General features: G+C 36.7%; 1 protein-coding gene across 1 annotated transcript in view; it reads left to right on the top strand.

The window, feature by feature from the left end:
• Positions 1-22,724, top strand: part of COL4A6 (collagen type IV alpha 6 chain) — a 467,370-nt gene that overhangs the window by 382,742 nt on the left and 61,904 nt on the right. The window contains exons 6-8 of the mRNA XM_036460712.1: positions 1,761-1,877; positions 9,002-9,070; positions 10,927-10,962. Of these exons, the coding sequence (XP_036316605.1) occupies positions 1,761-1,877; positions 9,002-9,070; positions 10,927-10,962 (222 nt within the window). The remainder of the gene's footprint in view (positions 1-1,760; positions 1,878-9,001; positions 9,071-10,926; positions 10,963-22,724) is intronic.

Below are 22,724 nucleotides of genomic sequence, written 5' to 3'. Positions count from 1 at the left end.
GAGCCAGCCTGTTGTGTTGCCTTAACTCATCCCTGTTACTCAACTGAGAGATTGCTTCTAGCAAGCTTAGCTGGGACATTTTAAAGTGGTGGCCAGGATCCTAGAAAGAAATATGTACTACAATTGAAAAACTTAACACAAGAGTTGAGTAAAAATGTATATTTAAAGGATTTAAAGATCAGGATTAATGGAAACAACAATGGATGGTGAAGCAACTAACAAAAAGCTGTTATCACCCATGTGACCAAAGGGGAAAGAAGCAATGGTTATACTGGATACCTGTGTAACCTGGAGCCACGAAATAACAGTTTTCCAACAGGAGCTAAGCTTGTATAGAAATGTTGCCATTTCCAAAGATATAGCCAAGGAAGGAAGGAAGGCATAAGGGAAATAAATAGCATGTGCTCTTTCTCCTCCTACTCTAGTGTCAAATAAAACTAGGAATAAGGGAAATGGAGCTTACACAGTGCTGTCCATAAAAGTCATCCTCCCAAGGCACATATTTGAGGAAGGTAGAATGTAAATCTTCAGAGGGAAAATAAGAATAGCCATCTCATTTGGTAATAAAATGATGACTTAATAAGTTGTCTCATTTTCCCCAGTGCAAGTAAAAATCATCACATGAATCTAGAAAGCACAGATTACAGCAAGTTTACTGAAAGAATAAATTTACTGACTACTCTTCTATACTTAGTATTCTATGAGTCTAGCAGTATAAAATCATACTTTTGTATTAACAGACTATTTATCTCCTACAACTTATTAACAATAAAAATGAAACAATTCTATGGAACATATTCTCATTAAGAATTTGATAAAAGTTTGTTTCCTCTAATAATTTGAAAAGTTGACTTTTGAATTCATGACATATTTCCCTCAAATCATTGCATATATACTTGGATTTAAAAAGTGTGTGAGAGAGGGTGAGAATATACCTTTTATTGACCTATCTAGATTTCTGGTCTTTCATGTCATCTATTTGCTGCTTACCCAATACCCAACCTGCTTTTGATAGATTAAAAAAGAGATATTCCCTTCAAAAAAAAAGTATGCTCTATGCACCAAGAAAGACCAACTCTGGAAAATTATTGAAATCATACCAACTGTATATAAATGATTATTAATAGTCCAGCAAATCAACTGCCTCATGGAGAAGAGGGGAAGATAGCATTCCCTAACTGAAGCAATAGCATGATATAAATATAAAATAGGATTGAAAGTGTAATTTTTTCAGGAACATATTATTTTTTAACAAGCTGTTTTTAGGAGAGGTGCTGCTGAAAAATTGCTTCTGCTCAGTTGACCAAAATTCAGCATAACTTTTTATGCAAAACTTTCAATACAGAAAGCCATCATAGGTTTCCCAGGCTGCAATCTGTTCTGAGGAGTCCTAAGGCCTGTCATGATTCCATGTTGGTAGCAGTTCAACTTCCAGAGAGCTAAGCCTAACTTAGTATATTTTTGTACCCAGAGAAGGTGAGGCTGCAATGCCCTGAGTGTCCTATCTCTTCATTCTTGATCCCTTTGGTTTCAGTTTGGATCCTATAAAGCATTACCACTTTTGGAAGGGGTAACACTGAACTGTTATAAGAAACATACACCTGAGTATAAAGGAAAGCTATGAGAGCATCAGTGATGGGCCTAAGAATGAACAAGGGCCAGAGTTTGGCAGCATGCTTGGATCCTCTCACTGTTGAGTTCATCAGAGAGTAGCTGAGAGTCCTGTGCCTGACTCAACCCCTTCTTTTCTCCTTAAACAGGGACACCCTGGACAGCCAGGGCCCAGAGGCCCACCTGGCCTGAATGGCTGTAATGGAACTCAAGGAGCTGTTGGATTTCCAGGATCTGATGGCTATCCTGGGCTGCTTGGACCACCTGTATGCTTCCAGATCTTTGTATATTATTTCAAATGGTTTTTCTTTCCTCAAAGTGTGCCCCCTTTTTCCTAACGGGAAATCTCACTAAACATCTATGGGGCAATCCCTGTAGCCTCTTGTCTAATTTAGAAGTCTGTGCTGGCAGCAACAAAACATTAGAAGTCTAAAGAATAATACCAATTGCAGAAAGATGATACATGCTACACTACTTAGAATTATTTTATTTTCCATTTTTAAATTTTATTTTATTGTTTAAAGTATTAGAAATAGTAGTACATATATCTCCTTTTTCCCCCATTGACCTTCACCCAGCCTCTCCTACCCCCTGGCACATGCCCTCAACTCCCCCCACCCCCAGTGTACTGTGTCCATTGGTTATGTTTATATACATGCATACAAGTCCTTTGGTTGATCTCTTTCACCCCATAACTCCCCAGCCTTCCCACTTTAATTTGACAGTCTGTTCAATGCTTCACTGCCTCTGTATCTATCTTTTTATTCATCAGGTTATAATGTTCTTTATTTTCCATAAATGAGTGAGATTATGTGGTATTTTTCTTTCATTGTCTGGCTTATTTCATTTAGCATAATGCTCTCCACGTCCATCCATGCTGCTGCAAATGGTAAGAATTCCTTCTTTTTTATAGCAGCATAGTATTCTATTATGTAGATGTACCATAGTTTTCTAATCCACTCATCTGCTGATGGGCACTTAAGCTGTTCCAAACCTTAGCTATGGTAAATTGTGCTGCTATGAACATAGGGGTGCATATATCCTTTCTGATTGGTGTTTCTAGTTTCTTGGGATATATTCCTACAAGTGGGATGACTTGGTCAAATGGGAGTTTCATTTTTAGGTTTTTTAGGAAACTCCATACTGTTCTCCACAGTGGCTGCACTAGTCTGTATTTCCACCAGCAGTCCACGAGGGTTCCTTTTTCTCTGAATCCTCACCAGCACTTGTCATTTGTTGATTTGTTGATGATAGCCATTCTGACAGGTGTCAGGTGGTACTGCATTGTTGTTTTGATTTGCATCTCTCGGATAATTAGTGACTTTGAGCATGTTTTCATATGTCTCTTGGCCTTCCTTCTCTCTTCTTTAAAAAAAATTACCTATTTAGGTCCGTTGCCCCCCCCCTTTTTTTATTGGATTGTTTATCTTCCTTTTGTTAAGTTTTATGACTTCCCTGTAAATGTTGGAGATTAACCCTTTATCAATGATAACATTTGCAAATATGTTCTTATTGTTTTGTTTTGGATTTTGTTGTGGTTATTTTTCAGATAATTACAGTTGTTCCTCTTTTTTCTTCTCATAGCTCCCCTCCACCCTGTTCCCACCCCAACCCATGCCTGTCTCCCACTCACTGTCCTCAGCCATAGGTGTATGATTTTTTTCCAGTCTTTTCCCGCCCTGCACACCACTTTCTCCCCAAGGATTATCATTCCACTCCCTTTCTATGCCCCTGATTCTGTTATATTCACCAGTTTATTCTGTTCATCAGATTTTTTATTCACTTGATTTTTAGATTCACTTGTTGATAGATATGTATTTGTTGTTCATAATTTTTATCAATGCCTTTTTCTTCTTCTTCCTCTTCTTAAAGAATACCTTTCAGCATTTCATATAATACTGGTTTGGCAGTGATTAACTCCTTTAGATTTTTCTTATCTGTGAAGCACTTTATCTGACCTTCAATTCTGAATGATAGCTTTGCTGGTTAGAGTAATCTTGGTTGTAAGTTCTTGCTATTCATCACTATAAAATAATAAAGATCAGAGTGGAGATAAACAACATAGAGACTAAAAACACAATACAAAAGATCAACAAAACAAAGACCTGGTTCTTTGAAAAAATAAACAAAATTGATGAACCTCTAGCAGAGCTTACCAAGAAGCAAAGAGAGGACACAAATAAACAAAATCAGAAATGAAAGAGGTGAAATAACCGATTCCAGAGAAATACAGATGATTAGCAGAAACTGGTTTGGCTCAGTGGATAGAGCACCGGACTTCGAATTTCGGACTTCGGACTGAAAGGTCCCAGGTTCGATTCCAGTCAAGGACATGTACCTTGGTTGCGGGCACATCCCCAGTAGGGGGTGTGCAAGAGGCAGCTGATCGATGATTCTCATAGATGTTTCTAAATCTCTATCCCTATTTCTTCTTCTCTGTAAGAAATCAATAAAATATGTTTTAGGGGGAAAAAAGGGGAAAAAAGAAATACAAATGATTATTAAAAAATACTTTTAACAACTCTATTACAACAAAATGGACAACCTAGAGGAAATGGACATATTCCTAGAAAAATACAAGCTACCAAGAAGAATAAAAAACCTGAATAGGCTGATAACTACCAAAAAAAATTGAAATAGCCATAAAAAATCTTCCAGCAAGCAAAAGACCTAGTCTGGATAGATTTACCGGGGAGTTCTACCAAACATTCAAAGAACTAAAACCTTTTCTCCTTAGATTATTCCAAAAATTCAAGAGGAAGGCACACTTCCAAGTTCTTTCTAAAAGCCAAAATTACCCTAATCCCAAAATCAAATAAAGACATCACACACAAAAAGAGAACTACAGGCCAATATCCTTGATGAATGTAGATGCTAAAATCCTCAACAAAATTCTAGCACATTGGATTCAGCAATTCATTAGAAAGATCATACACCATGACCAAGTGGGATTTACTCCAGGGATGCAAGGTTGGTACAATATCCACAAATCAATAAATGTGATATATCACATAAACAAACTAAGAGACAACAATCACATAATCATATCAATTGACACAAAAAAAAGAATTTGACAAAATAACACCATTTCGTAATAAAAACTCTCAGCAAAGTGAGAATAGAGGGATCATACCTCAACATAATAAAAGCTCTATATGACAAACCTGCAGCCAACATTATACTCAATGGGCAAAAACTAAAACCATTTCCCCTGAGAACAGGAACAAGACAGGGATGCTCACTTTCACCATTCCTGTTTGACAGTTCTAGATGTACTAGCCATAGCAATCAGACAAGAAAAAGAAATAAAAGGCACCCAAATTGGAAAAGAAGAAGTAAAACTGTCCTTATTTGCATATGGCATGATACTATACATAGAAAATCCCAAAGACTCCACCAAAAAACTACTAGACCTAAATGTAGCAGGATACAAAATTAACACCCAGAAATCTAAGGTCTTTTTATATACCAATAATGAACTCACAGAAAGAGAAATGGAAAAAAAAATCCCATTTACCATTGCACAAAAAAAAAAAAGAAAAAAGAAATTAAGATACCGTATTTTTCGGACCATAAGACGCACTTTTTTCCCCCCAGAAGTGGGGGGGAAAAGTCCCTGCGTCTTATGGTCCAAATATAGCCTACACATATACTTTAAAAAAAAAAGTTTTTTTACTTGCCCAGCTCTGTGTGGCCTCTGTGTGCTTGCCCGGCTCTAAAATGGTTCTAAATGCTGCTGTTTACTTTACAGGGTTGATTACATGTGTTTATGACTGTGATGTTGGGTTTTAATGCACAAAAAATATTTTAGGACACTATTTGTTTCAGAATCTTTTTTTCTTCATTTCCCTTCTCTAAAAACTGGTGCGTCTTATGGTCCGGAGGGTCTTATGGTCCGAAAAATACGGTACCTAGAAATAAACTTAACCAAGAACATAAAAGACCTGTAGTCAGAAAACTACAAGACATTGAAAAAAGAGATAGAGGAAGACATAAACAAATAGAAGAACATACCACGTTCCACGTTCATGGATTGATAGAATCAACATCATTAAAATGTCCATATTACCTAAAGCAATCTATAGATTCAATGGAACACTTATTAAAATACCAATGGAATACTTCAAAGATCTAGCACAAACTCTCTAAAAATTAATCTGGAATAAAAAATAAAAAAGATCCAAATTGCCACAGCTATCCTGAAAAATAAAAACAAAATTGGAGGGATCACAATACCAGATATGAAGCTATATTACCAAGCCACGGTTCTCAAAACAGCCTGGTACTGGCATAAGAGCAGACATATAGAGCAATGGAACAGAATAGAGGACCCAGGAATTGATCTGACCCATTAGAGTCAATATTTAACAAAGGAGGCAAGAGCATTCAATGGAGCCAAAACTGCCTCTTTAATAAATGGTACTGGGAAATTTGGTCAGATACATGCAAAAAGTTAAACCAGATCACCAACTTACACTATATACAAAAACAAACTTAAAGTGGCTAAAGGACTTGAATGTAAGACAGGAAACCACAAAAACCCTACAAGACTACATAGGCAGCAAAATTGCAGACATTTGTCATAGCAATATCTTTATAGACACAGATCCTAGGGCAGGAATGGCTAAGGAGAAAATAAGACTACATTAAAATAAAAAGCTCCCGAACAGCAAAAGAAACCATCAACAAAACAACAAGAAAGCCCATTGCAAGGGAGAACATATTTGCCAATGATGTCTCTGATAAGGTTTAATCTCCAACATTTACAGGGAAATCATACAACTTAACAAAAGGAACATAGACAATCCAATCAAAAAATGGGCAAAGGACTTAAATAGACACTTCTTGAAAGAGGACATTCAGAAAGCCAAGAGACACATGAAAACATACTCAAAGTCACTAATTATCTGAGCGATGCAAATGAAAACAACAATGAGGTACCATCTCACACCTGTCAGAACAGCTATTATCAACAAATCAACAAATGACAAGTGCTGGAGAGGATGTGGAGAAAAAGGAAGCCTCCTTCACTGCTGGTGGGAATGCAGACTGGTGCAGACAGTGTGGAAAACAGTATGGCGTTTCCTCAAAAATTCTAAAATGAAACTGCCATTTGACCCAGTAATCCCACTTCTAGGAATATATACCAAGAAAACAGAAACACAAATCAGAAAGCATATATGCACCCCTATGTTCATAGCAGCCCAATTTATAATAGCTAAGATTTTGAAACAGCCTAAATGCCCATCAGTAGACGAATGGATTAAAAAACGGTGGTACATCTACACAATTAAATACTATGCTGCTATAAAAAAGAAGGAATGCTTACCATTTGCAGCAGCATGAATGGAATTGGAGAGCATTATGCTAAGTGAAATAAGCCCAGCAGTGAAAAAAAAAAAATACCACATGATCTCACTCATTTATGGATAATAAAGAACATTATAATCTGATGAATAAAAAGATAGATACAGAGACAGAGAAGCATTGCACAGACTGTCAAATTACAGTGGGAAGGCTGGGGAGTTTGGGGGAGGGGAGTTAGGAGATCAACCCAAGGACTTGTATGTATGCATATAAACATAACCAATGGACACAGTACACTGGGGGTGGGGGAAGTTGAGGGCATGTGCCAAGGGGTAAGAGAGGCTGGGGGAAGATCAATGGAAAGAGATATATGTACTACTAATTGTAATACTTTAAACAATAAAATACAATTTAAATAATTAAATTGAATTTAAAAACATCTATGGTACATTTACACAATGGAATACTACTCGGTTGTGAAGAGAAAGGAAATGTTACCCTTCATGATAGCATGGAGAACAATATGCTAAGTGAAATAAGTCAGTCAGAGAAAGATAAGTACCATGAATTTTCACTTATATGTGGAATTTAATGACCACACTGAACTACTGAGCAAAATAAGGACAGATTTATAGATAGAGAGAAGGCAAACAACTCTGATGGGGGAGAGTGTTGCGGGAGGGGGAGGGATTGAGAAAAAAAAAAGAGGAAGAACTCATGGACAGGAACAACAGTGTGGTGATTATGTAGGGAAAGATGGGAGTAGGTGGAAGAGGTTATAGGAGGAATGAATGGTGATGGGAAAAATAAAATTAATAAAATTAAATATAAAATAAAATATGAAAGTGAGACATACATACAAAGTACAAACCCCAGCTTCTTATAAATAAACCTAGACATCTAAGAATCAAACCAATATGCAGCAACTGGTGGGAGGGTTGTATTACCAACATAGTATGAGTTGTTTATGTCACACAAAGTTCTTCAAACACAACCATGGAAACAGGAGAGGAGAGCAAATCACATATGTGTGACGAAAGTGAATATCTAGGAAATAAAGGAAGTGCTATCCCCAACAGTAGGAAAAGAAATCCTGAGGTAATGAACATCTGAGAGTCAAAGGAAAAAAGTAAAACCTAATCCTGTCCCTAAACCTCCCTTTAAGTCTAAATAGGAACTTAGACATGTATATTACTAAAAAGAACCTTATTAACCCTGCTGAATCCTGAGTGGGTATTATTTGACATTTCTTTGATGAAAGTAGTGGCCATAAGTATTAAGAGAAAAGGGAAGTATTAGGAAAGAAACTGGTTTGTCCCTTTGGGACCACATTGGTCTTTTAATATATCTGTAATTTTGAGCTCAAAAAATCATTATTCAATCAATGATTCTGTACCCAAAGTTAACCCCAGTACTAATCCTGACTTCCCATTAAGTATGAAGATATTGACTTTCCCCAACAGGACAACATCTAGCAGACGTTAGCTGGCATCTGTCAATGAGACAGTAAATTTCTGGTTGATAGATAGGTTGGGCATACTTCGAACAGTTTTCTGTGTTAGTGAGACACACTTGCCTCTTAGACAGGTGTTGAAGTTGATGTTGTGTGGTAGCAGCGCAAGATGGAAATAGTTTTGTAGGTATCTCTTAGACCAGGGGTCAGAAAACTATCTAATGTGACCCTTGACCTGTGGTTTCTTTTTACATTTTTAAAAGATTATAAAGATAAAGATAAACTATGAGGGACAAAGCCCAGATATGGCCTGCAAAGCCTAAATTATTTACTATCTGGTTCTTAACAGAAAAAGTTGACTGCTCTGAATAGATTCAAAGTCTCCTCCTTTCTAATCCCTTTAGAGATTTTGGAATTAGGAGAGTGGGCATATGATTTTGAGACACAGCAGCTGTTCAGGGGATGTACTTTGGCCCTTATAATAGCCAATTCTGCCATAGAATAATCCATATAATTTCAGCCTCTTGCTGTTTCATCCTCTATCCTTATCAGAGGATGAAACACATCTTATTAACAAAATTCTGTGTGTGTATGTTTTTAAAAGTTTTTTTTTTTTCTGATTTTACTCAGGGGTTTCCTGGTAAGAAAGGATCTAAAGGTGAACCTGTCCATATCCAAGGTAGTTTCAAAGGAATAAAGGTAAGAGCCTCTAAGGCAGACTGCTGAGTAGGCTACAAGCTGAGCTCCCCCAGATTGGGCCCCAGCTCCAATAAAAACATTTCCAGAACTAGCATCTGGGTCTCTATTTAAGGAGCAGATCAAGCTGTATTTAAAAAAGACCCTGAGCATTTTGTGGTAGAAACACTGACAGAAATGTTTGTAACCATACTGTCAAAGATATTTGCTATATAGGATCTAGACCAAAAATAAGAGACACATCAGCAAACAGTTTGCATGCATATCATTTTCTTTGACAAGTCAAGACATTTTCTGGAGGTAGATACCTTTTGTCTGCTCTAGAATCCTTGATGTCTGCATACCTTGGTTTGAAGCCATGTATGTCTCTGCCCATCTCAGCATGGCCACCAGCTCAGGATCCTGGCCCTGCCCATCACCCTTATCTGGTCCCCTGGCTGTCTGCAAAAATTGCCCATCAACTTTACAGCTGGTTAGAAACTTTCATCTCTTCATTGATAAAAACCTTCTGTATTCTTGTGACTGAATTCTTGGTTTGTACTGCCTGGTATCCTATGGGCCCTCTATAAACTCTGTTGCCAAATGATTGACCCTTTTTCCCTTAAGGAGTGGGAAGGGAGCCCATAATTTCCTTGCTAGCAAATCAGAACCTATGTGTCCAACATGAGAGGAAGATGCATCCAAGCACATTCAGCTGAGGATGGCACAGAACCTGGAACATTGGAAGTCACTTTGGAATGGAGTGATTGGGGTGGGTGGATGAGAACTGACAAAGGCACAGTATTTGAGCTCTTGGCTGTAGATAAAATGTAAGAGTTGGGAAAAACCTCATGATTATTAGATTCATGTTGCTCATTTTACAGATAGAAAAACTGAGGTATACTGAGGCTATGTGACTTGCTCAGATTCACACAGCCAGTTAGTGTTCTTTCCATGCTGCAGAGAGCTTACTTTTTACCATAAGCCAAGTACAGTAAGACTAGTAGGTATCAAAATATGGCCATTGTCACAGCAAACATTGATTAGTTTGGCCAAAAATATAAAAGACCTTGGGCCCAGTAGAACATAGCAATTTTCAAAGATGGTTATATTATAGATTTATACAGTGACTTAAGATGGTGCAAAGTAATTAAAATGTAATCAGAAACTGTATACTCTGTGGATTCTCCCTTGAAATGTCTAATTTACATTATATATATATATATATATATATATATATATATATATATATATATATATATATAGGCATAGATTCTCTGGGAATAAGGGCACATGGGAAGGTGGTTTGCTTTCCTCCAAAAGAGAATGGAAATCACCAGCCCACAGAAGCAGTTTCTAATTGATAAGTTCCTAGAAAAAAGTAAAAATTAATTCAAGTAAACTATGAAACCCTGTTCAACCAAAGCTATAATATTTGCCTTTTAGAGTCTAGATTTTCTCAGGAAAAAAAGTAAATTATTGAATATGTCCAATTCATACATTATTTTAGACACAGGCCCTTGCCGAAGCCGGTTTGGCTCAGTGGATAGAACATTGGCCTGAGGACTGAAGGGTCCCAGGTTCGATTCCGGTTAAGGGCATGTTCCTTGGTTGCGAGCACATTCCCAATAGGGGGTGTACAAGAGGCAGCTGATGGATGATTCTCTCTCATCGATGGTTCTAATTCTCTGTCCCTCTCTCTTCCTCTCTGTGAAAAATCAAAAAATATATTAATTTAAAAAATACAAAAAAACACAGGACCTTGACAGAAGAGGACTAAGTTTCAGCAAAGCTTTTATGCCCATGCATTTTAGGTTAATTATCTATGAAATACCACAGACTTGGTCTATTAATCTCTTCACTGTTTTCCTGTTTCTCAGGGGGATCCTGGGCTGCCTGGACTAGATGGAATCACTGTAAGTTGTTACTTGTGTGTTGAGCTCTCAATGTTTAGTCAACAGTTACTGATTGTCCCTTTTCACTCTTCCCTTCAGTGTTTGTAGACCTTCTCAAGAAAAAAATGTAGAAAATGGGTCACATTATTGTCTTTTTCCAGATGAGAAAGTAGTGATAGGATGGACTGTCCACCTCAAAGTTACACAGCAGGCAGACTTTTAGACCTTTAGACCAGGAAAATATATATTCCCTTGTACAGAATTTTGCATTTCATTCAGTAAGCATTTAGTTTCTTGTGTGTTGAGAGTGTTGTCGGTAAAACAAAAGTACAACACTATCTTTAAAAAGTATTCTGTATAAAACAAATTTTAAGGGACTCTAAATAATAGTGAGTCCATGAAAATCTGTGAATTGTATTAATAAGAGCTTTCTGTTTTCCTTGAGTTTCTACATTGTCATTTTCCTTTGAAGTGGCTTAAGAAAAGTCCCTCCTTTCTTTGTTATTGCCTATATCAGGGTTCCTTCTTTTCTGCTTTATTCCAGAACAGATACTAAACACGTACTCTCAAAAAAATTCTATGAGCCGAAACTGGTTTCGCTCAGTGGATAGAGCATCGGCCTGCAGACTGAAAGGTCCCAGGTTCGATTCCAGTCAAGGGCATGTACCTTGGTTGCGGGCACATCCCCAGTAGGGAGTGTGCAAGAGGCAGCTGATCGATGATTCTCTCTCATCAATGTTTCTAATTCTCTGTCCCTCTATCTTCCTCTCTGTAAAAAATCAGTAAAAATATTTTTTTTTAAAATTCTACGAGTGATCCCTGAGATAATGCAGATATGGTCTCTGCCCCCTCCCTGACTCAGAATGTGAAACATTATTAGGAATGTGGCATAAGAATTCCACAAAAGCTTTGAGGAGATGCTGTCCACCTAAATATACATCATTTAAGACTAGCTGTACCCGGCCACGCATTGCTGTGGCTCAGTCTGGTTAAATGGAAAAGAAAGAAAAGAGAAAGTGCATGTTTTTAATATGTTTAATTTCACAATGCTTGTGGGTATACAATATTTTTTGTTGTTCTGTTTCTTGTGTAGATATAGAGAGTGACTGGTTTGCTGACTCTAGAACATGCAACATATAATTGTCCATGTGAAAAGCAATCCGTGTCTAGATCTAAACCGCACAATTCTAAAAATTGGCCCTGAGCTTTGTTGATGGTGATTGCAAACGCCAATCGAATTGGGAATTGCAATCTCTCAAATTGAAATGGCATATCCATTGGAATCATAGGAGTGCGAGGAATGAGGACATCTTCATCTTTGAAAGTTCCTGTCAAGATTGTTGCTTAATTAATTTTTTTACTGTAAGCCTCATGCCATTGCAAAACTTTGGCTGGTTGATATTTTGCAACATGATAATTGGCAAGCCAATTTTCAATTGCAGTATGTGTGATGTCACATCCCTGGCAGGTCGAGTGAATTCAAAAATTCTGTTGGATAAGTAACTGCTTCATCTGCTTCCACAACAATGTCAACGGACTTGTATGTGACTGCCTTGCTTTGTATGTTACCGAATAATACTGTTAAGTTCGTAGATGTCTTTGTTCTTGGCTGCAAGAATAGCTTGTTAACTCAGCCAATAGTGATTCTTATAATTGGTTTGAATATTGGGAAATACTTTTTCAACCAATTCTTCTTTTGATGTGACTAAATTGCAGAAGTTATGATGCAATGAAATTCATCCTGAGGTCAGATCAAATGGCACCTTTCTATTCCCAATTTCCAGCAATTGATGTGAGAATATCTCAGCTGATCGATCGTTTTGCAGCTGGACACACATATTTGTAGTTAATTTTAACATCTTTATGTGTTGCCACAAAGTAGAGTGTTTCAGGCAAGCATTTATTTTGTCCTATGGTGTTGATCGAGGAATTACAGGTAATGTTTGCCTGAAATCTCCTGCAAGCAATATAAATGCGTTCCCTAATGGTCTGATGTTTCCCCTCAAATCTTGCAATGATCAATCAAGACCCTTGAGCTATTTTTTGTGCGCCATTGTGCATTCATCCCAAACATTTCTGCAAGACTTTTGCCATGCCGGATGCTTTGGAAATGTTGCACTTGGGAGTTTCAATGAATTGCATGTTCGATGGCAATTTCAAAGCGGAATGAGCAGTTCTTCCACCTGGTAGCAATGTCGCAGCTATTCTGTACTATGCAAGAGCTAAGGCTATGTCATTTTGGGATCAACTTGCTGCCAAAATCAATCTAATTAGGAGCGTTTTACCAGTTTCTCCTGGCGCATCTAAGAATATTTCTCCAACCCCATTATTGACAGTTTGCATTATTTGATCATAAATGCCTTTTTGCTCAAGAGTTAGCTTAGTAACATTTGATTGCACATACGACAAAAGTCACCCATGTTGTAATTTTGTTCACGACGCAATTCTACATTGAATGAAGCAGCAGCAGATAGATTCAGTGATGGCATTCCCAATTGATTGAGAACTTTGTTCGCGATTTCTAAGCACAAATCTTCAATCATTATCAACATTGAAATGGAATCATAAAATTGGAAATTGGAAATGGATCGTAAATCAGTATCATTGAAATGGAATCGTAAAATATTTAGTATAGCACGTGTTGTTTTTATGTCCAACAGATGGTGATGTTTTTCAAAAAAAGCATGTTTTTTACCTGTCACAGATGTGACATCTATGTAATAGTAGGTATAAGGTATATAAATATAAAAACAAGCGACTATTCAAATTCAACATTGTTGTGTCAAAATTTCAAAGCAATCATTGGAGAACTTTCAGAGATTTAAGATTTTGAACAAAAGAACATTTGCATTTTTTATTTATATATTGTAGATAGAGAAGGTAGCCTCTGAGAAGTATAGATTATGTTTAGGCTGCCTGGCAATGGGAGGAAGCTTTCTAAACAGAGAGCAGTGTGAGAAAAGATAGGCAATAAATGATATGTATCCAAGTACACATACAAACATAGATGAATGAGTAAGGACCAAGGACATCCAGTCCCCTACAGCTAAACAGTTGCTTTAGGTCAGTGGTCGGCAAACTCATTAGTCAACAGAGCCAAATATCAACAGTACAACAGTTGAAATTTCTTTTGAGAACCAAATTTTTAAACTTAAACTTCTTCAAAATAGACTCGCCCAGGCCGTGTTATTTTGTGGAAGAGCCACACTCAAGGGGCCAAAGAACAGCATGTGGCTCTTGAGCTGCAGTTTAGATTGTGTGTTAACTAAATTTATAGAATAACTATATTTGCTGCATAGCTTCTCTTAGAAATCATTCCCTTACCTGCAAAGGTACAATGTTTATGTACATACATAGGCATAATAAATAAACCATGTAGATTTGAGGAGGGGAGTTTGGTGGCTGTGTATGAGATTTGTGATCAGTAAGGAGATCACAGGTTATTATTGTCAAAGCAATTTTCTACTATCATACATCCCTGGGGAAACTTCAAGTCCCTAGTTTCTCTTCCATCTATCTAAGTCTTGATTTCACTTGGCCTCTCCATCACTTGATTTCACTAAGCACATATCACTTATTACTGCTCCTAGTTTTAATTAAGCTTTACATTTCCCATACCATCTTCCTCTTCAGATTTCATTGTCTTGTTTTTAATTTCATCACTATTTTCATTCAGGTCAAAATATCTTCTAGTTTCCCTTATGATTTTTTCTTTCAATGATGTGTTAACTTCCAAACATTTGGCAACTTTCTAGATATCTTCCTGTTATTTATTTCTACCCTGTTTCCCCAAAAATAAGATAGTGTCTTATATTAATTTTTTTCTCCCAAATTTGCACTAGGTCTTATTTTCAGGGGATGTCTTATCTTTCCATGCGCTAGGTCTTATTTTCGGAGGATGTCTTATTTTGGAGGAAACACGGTAGCTTATTTCATTGCAATTAGAGTACACACTCTGTATGACTTCAATCTTTTTTAAATTTGTTGGGGTTTGTTTTATGGCCTGGAATATGGAACTATCTTGCTGAATGTGCCATATGCACTAGTATATGTATTCAGCTAGTTTGGGGTATATTGATCTAAAAAAAAATAGATCAAGGTAATAATGTATTTCTTTCTTTTTTTTAATTAAGGTATTATATGTGTACATATCTTACCAATTCCCCAACCACCACCCCCATTCATGCCCTGTGTCCCCAGAGTTTTGTATCCAATGGTTATGCTTATATGCATGCATAAAAGTCCTTCAGTTGATCTCTTATCTCCCCCATATCTCCCTACCCTCCCCGCTGTAATTTGACAGTCTATTTGTTGCTTTACTGTCTCTATATCTATGTTCTTGTTCATCAGTTTATAATGTTCTTTATTATTCACAAATGAGATCATGTGGGGTTTTTTTTTTCTTCTTTCATTGACTGGCTTATTTCACTTAGCATAATGCTCCCCAGTTCCATCCTGGTTGCTGCAAATGGTGAGAATTCCTTCTTTTTATGGCAGCATATTCCATTGTGTAGATGTACCATAGTTTTCTGATCCAGTCATCTGTTGAGGGACACCTAGACTGTTTTCAAATCCTAGCTATTGTAAATTGGTCTCCTATGAACATATAAGTGCATATATCCTTTCTGATTGGTGTTTCTAGTTTCTTAGAATATACCGTATTTTCCGGTGTATAAGATGACTTTTGAAACGAAAAAAAGTCAACCAAAAATCAGGGGTCGTCTTATACGCCGAGTATATCCCGAAAAAGTCTCGATATGCCGCTAAACGAATTTTCCAACTTGATCCCGCACAATCACTGCAAGGCTGCTCGTGATCCAAGCAGGCTTTTTATGCATGCAAATTATACATGTTCTGTACCTGAAGCTACACTGTGTTCTAGTAAAAAGCCTGCTCAGATTGGCCAGATTCAGAGAGGCAGTCTATTATAACCTTTGAACCTTTGCTTGTTGTGATTGGCTCACCTTGGTACATACAATTGCAGCACAGGAATGTTCTGTATAGCCAAAGCTACTGTATCAGGACACATACAGTGAGTTAAAAGGTACCGTAATAGAACATTCTGTGTGTAGCTGAAGCTACAGTACTGTATAACCCCGGCCTAAAAGATTAGTGGGTGTACAACAAATGGCTGGTAGAAAAGAACCCATCATGGCTCCAGCAAGAAGAAGGAAATTTGAAGCCAGTTTCAAACTGAAAGTTGTAAACTTTGCCAAGGAACACAATAACTGTGCTGCGGCAAGACAATATGGAGTAACAGAAAAGATGGTCCGAGACTGGAAAGCAAATGAAGATGCATTAAAGAGTATGCCAAGGAGTAAGTGTGCATTAAGAAGACGCACCCCTTATTGGCCAGAACTCAAAAAGCATGTACCAGACATGGTTCTTGAGCATCATCAAAATGGTTATGTAGTGACATGAAACAAAATACGTATGTTTGCACTTCAGTGGGCCAAATCTAACCCAGATAACAGCAAAGGATTTAAGGCCACTGTATCCTGGAGTACTAGGTTCTTGGAAAGGCACAATATGGTACTGAGGCAAAAGATCAAAATTGCACAAAAATTACCTGCAGATCTTGATGGCAAAGTAAGTCTTTTCCATCAATATGTAATACAACAGTGCAAGAAACATGGCTATGCATTAAGTCAGATCGGAAATATGGATGAAACTCCTATGAATTTCAATATGGTTGGAAATAAAACTGTTAATCCAAAAGGTGCAAAAACAGTGTTAATTAAAACAACAGGACATTAGAAGTCCAGTTTTACAGTGGTACTAGCATGTACCAAACTAAGATAGTGCCAAACTAAGACCAATGATTAATTTTAAAAGAAAAACAATGCCGAAAATCAAGTTCCCTGTTGGAGTTTTTGTATGAATGAAAAAGGATGGATGGATCAAGAAGGGGTAAAGCTATGGCTTGATAATGTATGGAGTAGGCGACCAGGTGGACTTCATCAAGAACGTAGCCTACTGGTGTGGGATATGTTCAGGGCTCATTTAACTACCAGCACAAAGAACAGGCTGGCAAGAATAAACACAGATGTGGCAGTTATTCCTGGAGGATTGACATCATTGGTACAGCCACTGGATATGTGCCTAAACAAGCCATTTAAAGATCGCATAAGAGAACAGTGGAATGAGTGGATGGTTAGTGGCGAAAACTTATTCACAAAAGGAGGAAAACATGCGTGCGCCACAATTGGATGTTTTGTGTAACTTTGTCATAAAAGCCTGGAATGATATTATTGAAGAAACAGTAATCAGCTCTTTCAAGAAGTGTGGCATATCAAATTCTTTGGACCAGGGGTCCTCAAACTTTTTAAAGTGGGGGCCAGATCAGGGTCCCTCAGAGAGCTGGAGGGCCGGACTATATGAACTACTAATTCCTACTGTAACACTTCAGCTGCGCTCACTGCCCAAAAAACCTGGCGGGCCAGATCAGACTCCTCTGCGGGCCGCATGTGGCCCGCGGGCCGTAGTTTGAAGACGCCTGCTTTGGACGGTATGGAGGATGACTTCTTGTGGCAAGATGAAGGGGAAGCCAAAGCTGAAGCCACACCATCTGATTCGGAATTTGATCCATATGATGACTGTCTTACAAATATACCACAAGAGGTCATTGATGAACTTATGATGTCAGAAGAAGAACATGATGAGGATTTTGAAGGATTTTAAGCTCACAATGCTCCTCTGCCTAAAAAAACCTCTTATCATCCCAGTCAGTCACAAGCAAGAGTTTTCTGCAAGTTCTTCATGTAATTTTCTTTGTAGATGATGCCATCATTATTAATGTTCTCTTTTGGATTTCATGTTTCTCGGTCAAGTTCATGGCATTGCCATTTATGAAGAGACCTTCCATTTATCGTGTCAATGTACGGTATATTACGGTATGTTCAAAAAATGTCATTCATTAAAAATTTAATTTAAAAAAAGAACTGGTGTTACCTTGGAAGTGGGTAGTCTTATACAGCTAATATAGGCCTAAACCTATGTTTTAACTGTAAAATTAGGGGGTCGTCTTATACGTCGGAAAATATGGTAATTCAGAGAAAATTACAGTAAATTGATGAGAACTCGCATAGAACATGTAGAACACACTTCTCCAAGTCAGTTGTTAGTGTAGAAAAAGTATCTAAGATCCAGGAAACCCGTAATTACAGTAAAGGGCACATTAAACAGTGTATTAAATCTATATTATATACTTAAAGGAGCGCAGAACTATAAATGTGTGTCATATAAGACAGAAATCATTGAAATAGAGAAATAAACATATTTAAGCAGCTTTGGAAAGCCTTACACTTCGATGAAATGTATCGATATCATTAAACTCTATAACAGAGTTGAAAGACAATATTCCTTAACCATAACCCTAACCCTAACCCTAACCCTAGCCCTAACCCTAGCCCTAACCCTAACCCTAACCCTAGCTTGTCAGCTTCATAACAGTGTGTAGCAAGTTGTTTGTCCATGTGGGCAATGCTTATATTTGGATAAGAAGGCCTAATATATGAAACTACAGGAAAACATGAGTAATACAGAGAAATTAACAGTAAATATATGAGACCTCGTATAGAACAGCTGAAACAGATTTCTCCAAGTCAGTTGTTAGTGGAGAAAAGGAATCTAAGATCCAGGAAATCTTTAATTAAACATAAGAGCACATTAAACAGTGTAGGAAACCTCTTTTATTTACTTAAAGTAGCCTAGAACTTTAAATGTGTGTCACAGTAGGCTTGAAAGAGAGAAATAAGCACAATTAAGCAGCTTTGTAAAGTCTTACACTTCACTGCATTGTAGCATTAAACTCTAAAACATAGTTGAGAGACAATGTTCCCGAGCTTCTCAGGTTCATAACAGTGTGTAGGAAGTTGTTTGTATATGTGGGCAATGCTTATACTTGGACAAGAAGGCCTAATATAGGAAACTACATGAAAACATGAGTAATTCGGAGAAAATGACAGTAAATAGATGAGAACTCATTTAGAACAGGTGAAACAGATTCTCCAAGTCAGTTGTTAGTGTAGAAAAGGCATCTAAGATCCAGGAAATCCTTAATTACAGTAAAGAGCACATTAAACAATGTATGAATCCTATATTATTTGCTTAAAGGAGCCTAGAACAGTAAATGTGTGTCATACAAGGCAGAGTATCCTTGAAACAGAGAAATAAGCACATTTAATCAGCTTTGGAAAGCCTTTGACTTCACTGTAATGTAGCATTAAACTCTGTAACATAGTTGAGAGACAATGTTCCAGAGCTTCTCAGTTTCATAACCATGTGTAGGAAGTTGTTTATCCATATTCCCAATGCTCATACATGGACAAGAAGGCCTAATATTGGAAACTACAAGAAAACATCAGTAATTCAGAGAAAATAACAGTAAATAGATGAGAACTCGCATAGAACATGTAGAAAACACTTCTCCAAGTCAGTTGTTAGTGTAGAAAAGGTATCTAAGATCCAGGTAATCCTTAATTACAGTAAAGAGCAAATTAAATAGTGTATGAAACCCATTATTTACTTAAAGGAGCCTAGAACAGTAAATGTGTTTCATACACGGCAGAATATCCTTGAAATACAGGAATAAGCACATTTAAGAATCTTTGAAAAGCCTTACTCTTCACGGCAATGTAGCATTAAACTCTATAACGTAGCTGAGAGATAATGTTTCCGAGCTTCTCAGGTTCTTAACAGTGTAGGAAGTTGTTTGTATATGTGGGTAAAGCTTATACTTGAACAACAAGGCCAACTATAGGAAACTACAAGAAAACATGAGTAATTCAGAGAAAATGACAGTAAATAGATGAGAACTCGTTTAGAACAGCTGAAACAGATTCTCCAAGTCAGTTGTTAGTGTAGAAAAGGTATCTAACATCCAGGAAATCCTTAATTAGAGTTAAGAGCACATTAAACAGTGTATGAATCCTATATTATTTACTCAAAGGAGCCTAGAACTGTAAATGTGTGTCATACAAGGCAGAATATCCTTGAAAAAGAGAAATAAGCACATTTAGCATCTTTGGAAAGCCTTACACTTCACTGCAATGTAGCACTAAACTCTATAACATAGTTGAGAGACAATGTTCCCGAGCTTCTCAGGTTCTTAACAGTGTAAGAACTAGCATTGAACATGTACAAAACACTTCTCCAAGTAAGTTGTTTGTATAGAAAGGTATCTAACATCCAGGAAATGCTTAATAAGAGTTAAGAGCACATTAAAAATTGTATGAAACCTCTATTATTTACTTAAAGGAGCCTAGAACAGTAAATGTGTGTCAAAGAAGGCAGAATATCCTTGAAATAGAGAATTAAGAACATTTAAGCAGCTTTGTAAAGCCTTTGACATCTTTCTAATGTAGCATTAAACACTATAACATAGTTGAGAAACAATGTTCCAGAGCTTCTCAGGTTCATGACTGTGTGTAGGAAGGTGTTTGTCCATGTTCCCAATGCTTATGCTTGGACAAGAAGGCCTAATATTGGAAACTACAAGAAAACATCAGTAATTCAGAGAAAATAACAATAAATCGATGAGAACTCACATAGAACATCTAGAAAACACTTCTCCAAGTCAATTGTTAGTGTAGCAAATGTATCTAAGATTCAGGAAATCCTTAATTACAGTAAAGAGCTCATTAAACAGTGTATGAAATCTATACTATGTACTTAAAGGAGCACAGAACTATATATGTGTGTCATACAAGACAGAAATCCTTGAAATAGGGAAATAAACATATTTATAGGCTTAAACCTATGTTTCAACTGGAAAATTAGGTGGTCGTTTTATAGGCCAGAAAATACGTTATTCCTAGGAGTGGGATTACTGGGTCAAACGGGAGTTCCATTTTCAGTTTTTTTTAGGAAACTCCATACTGTTCTCCACAGTGGTTGTGCCAGTCTGCATTCCCACCAGCAGTGCAGGAGGGTTCCTTTTTCTCCGCATCCTCCCCAGCACTTGTAGTTTGCTGATTTGTTGATGATAACTATTCTGACAGGTGTAAGATGGTACCACATTGTCATTTTGATTTGCATCTCTCAGATAATTAATGATTTTGAGCATGTTTTCATGTGCCTCTTGGCCTTCCTTCTGTCTTCTTTCAAAAAGATTCTATTTAGATCCTTTGCCTATTTTTTAATTAGGTAATTTATCTTCCCTTTATTAAGTTGTATAAACTGTCTGTAGATGTTGGAGATTAAAACTTTATCAGTGATAACATTTGCAAATATTCCTCCCATACAGTGGGCTCTCTTGTTGTTTTGTTGATGGTTTCTTTTGCTGTAAAAAAATCTTTTTATTTTGATGTAGTCCCATTTGTTTATTTTCTCTTTAGCTTCCATTGCTCTAGGGGAAGTATCAGTGAAGAAGTTCTTTTGGCATATGTCAGATTTTGCTGCCTGTGGATGCTTCTAGTATTTTTATGGTTTTCTGTCTTATGTTTAAGTCCTGTATCCATTTTGAGTTTATTTTTGTGTATGGTGTAAGTTGGTGATCTAGTTTCATTCTTTTGCATGTATCTGTCCTATTTTCCCAACACCATTTATTGAAGAGACTGTCTTGACTCCATTGTATGTATGTTCATGCCCCCTTTGTCAAATATTAATTGAGCATAGTGATTTTGGTTGATATCTGGATTCTTTATTCTATTCTATTGATCTATATATCTGTTCTTGTGCCAGTGTCAGGCTGTTTTGAGAACAGTGGCTTTGTAATACAGCTTGAAATCTGGTATTGAGATCCCTCCTACTTTATTCTTCTTTCTCGGGATTGCTGTGGCTATTTGGGGTCTTTTTTTGTTCCAGATGAATTTTTGGAGCATTATTTCTAGGTCTGTGAAATATGCCATTGGTATTTTAATGGGGAGTGCATTGAACCTATAAATTGTTTTGGGAAGTATGGACATTTTAATGATGTTCATTCTACCAATCCATGAACATGGTATGTTCTTCCATCTGTTTACATCTTCCTCTCTTTTTTCAGTGTCCTGTAGTTTTCTGCATATAGGTCTTTTACCTCCTTAGTTAAGTTTATTCCTTGGTATCTTTATTTTTTTGGTTGTGATGGTAAATTGGATTGATTTTTTAACTAAGGAGGTAAAAGACCTATATGTAAGTTCACTATTGGTGTATAGAAATGCCATAGATTTCTTGGCGTTGATTTTGTATCCTGCTTCATTGCCGAATTCTCTATTAGTTTTTTGATGAAGTCTTTTGGTTTTTTTTATGTACAATATCATGTCATCTGCAAATAAGGACAACTTTACTTCTTCTTTTCCAATTTGAGATCGAGGTAATAATGTATTTTGGATCTTCTATATTCTTACTGATAATTTTTGTCTAACATATTAATTACTGAGGGAAGGATATTAAAATATTCAACTATAACGTGGATTTGTCCATTTCTGTTAGTTTTTGCTCCATATATTTTGAAGCTCAGCTATTAGATGTATGCACATTTAGGATTATTATATCTTCTTGATGAATTGACCTATTTATCCTTATGAAATGCCCCCTTTTATCCCTGGTAATATTATTTTCCTTGAATTCTACTTTACCTGATATTAATGTAATTGTTTTTTATTCCTTTTTTAAAATTTCCTTTTTTTACATCACTTTAATATGAAAATTTTCAAATATAGAGCAAAATTGGATGAGTTTTGCAGTGAATATCCTAACCATTAATTTATTACTATACTTATTTTATCCCATTTCTATCCATCCATCACTCCATCTCATATTTACTAATGTTAAAGTAAATTGTATGCCTATCATTAGCTAAA

This window comes from Pipistrellus kuhlii, unplaced genomic scaffold (assembly GCF_014108245.1).
Source record: "Pipistrellus kuhlii isolate mPipKuh1 unplaced genomic scaffold, mPipKuh1.p scaffold_m20_p_33, whole genome shotgun sequence".
Lineage (NCBI taxonomy): Eukaryota > Metazoa > Chordata > Mammalia > Chiroptera > Vespertilionidae > Pipistrellus > Pipistrellus kuhlii.
This window is presented reverse-complemented; position numbering and strand designations above follow the sequence as displayed.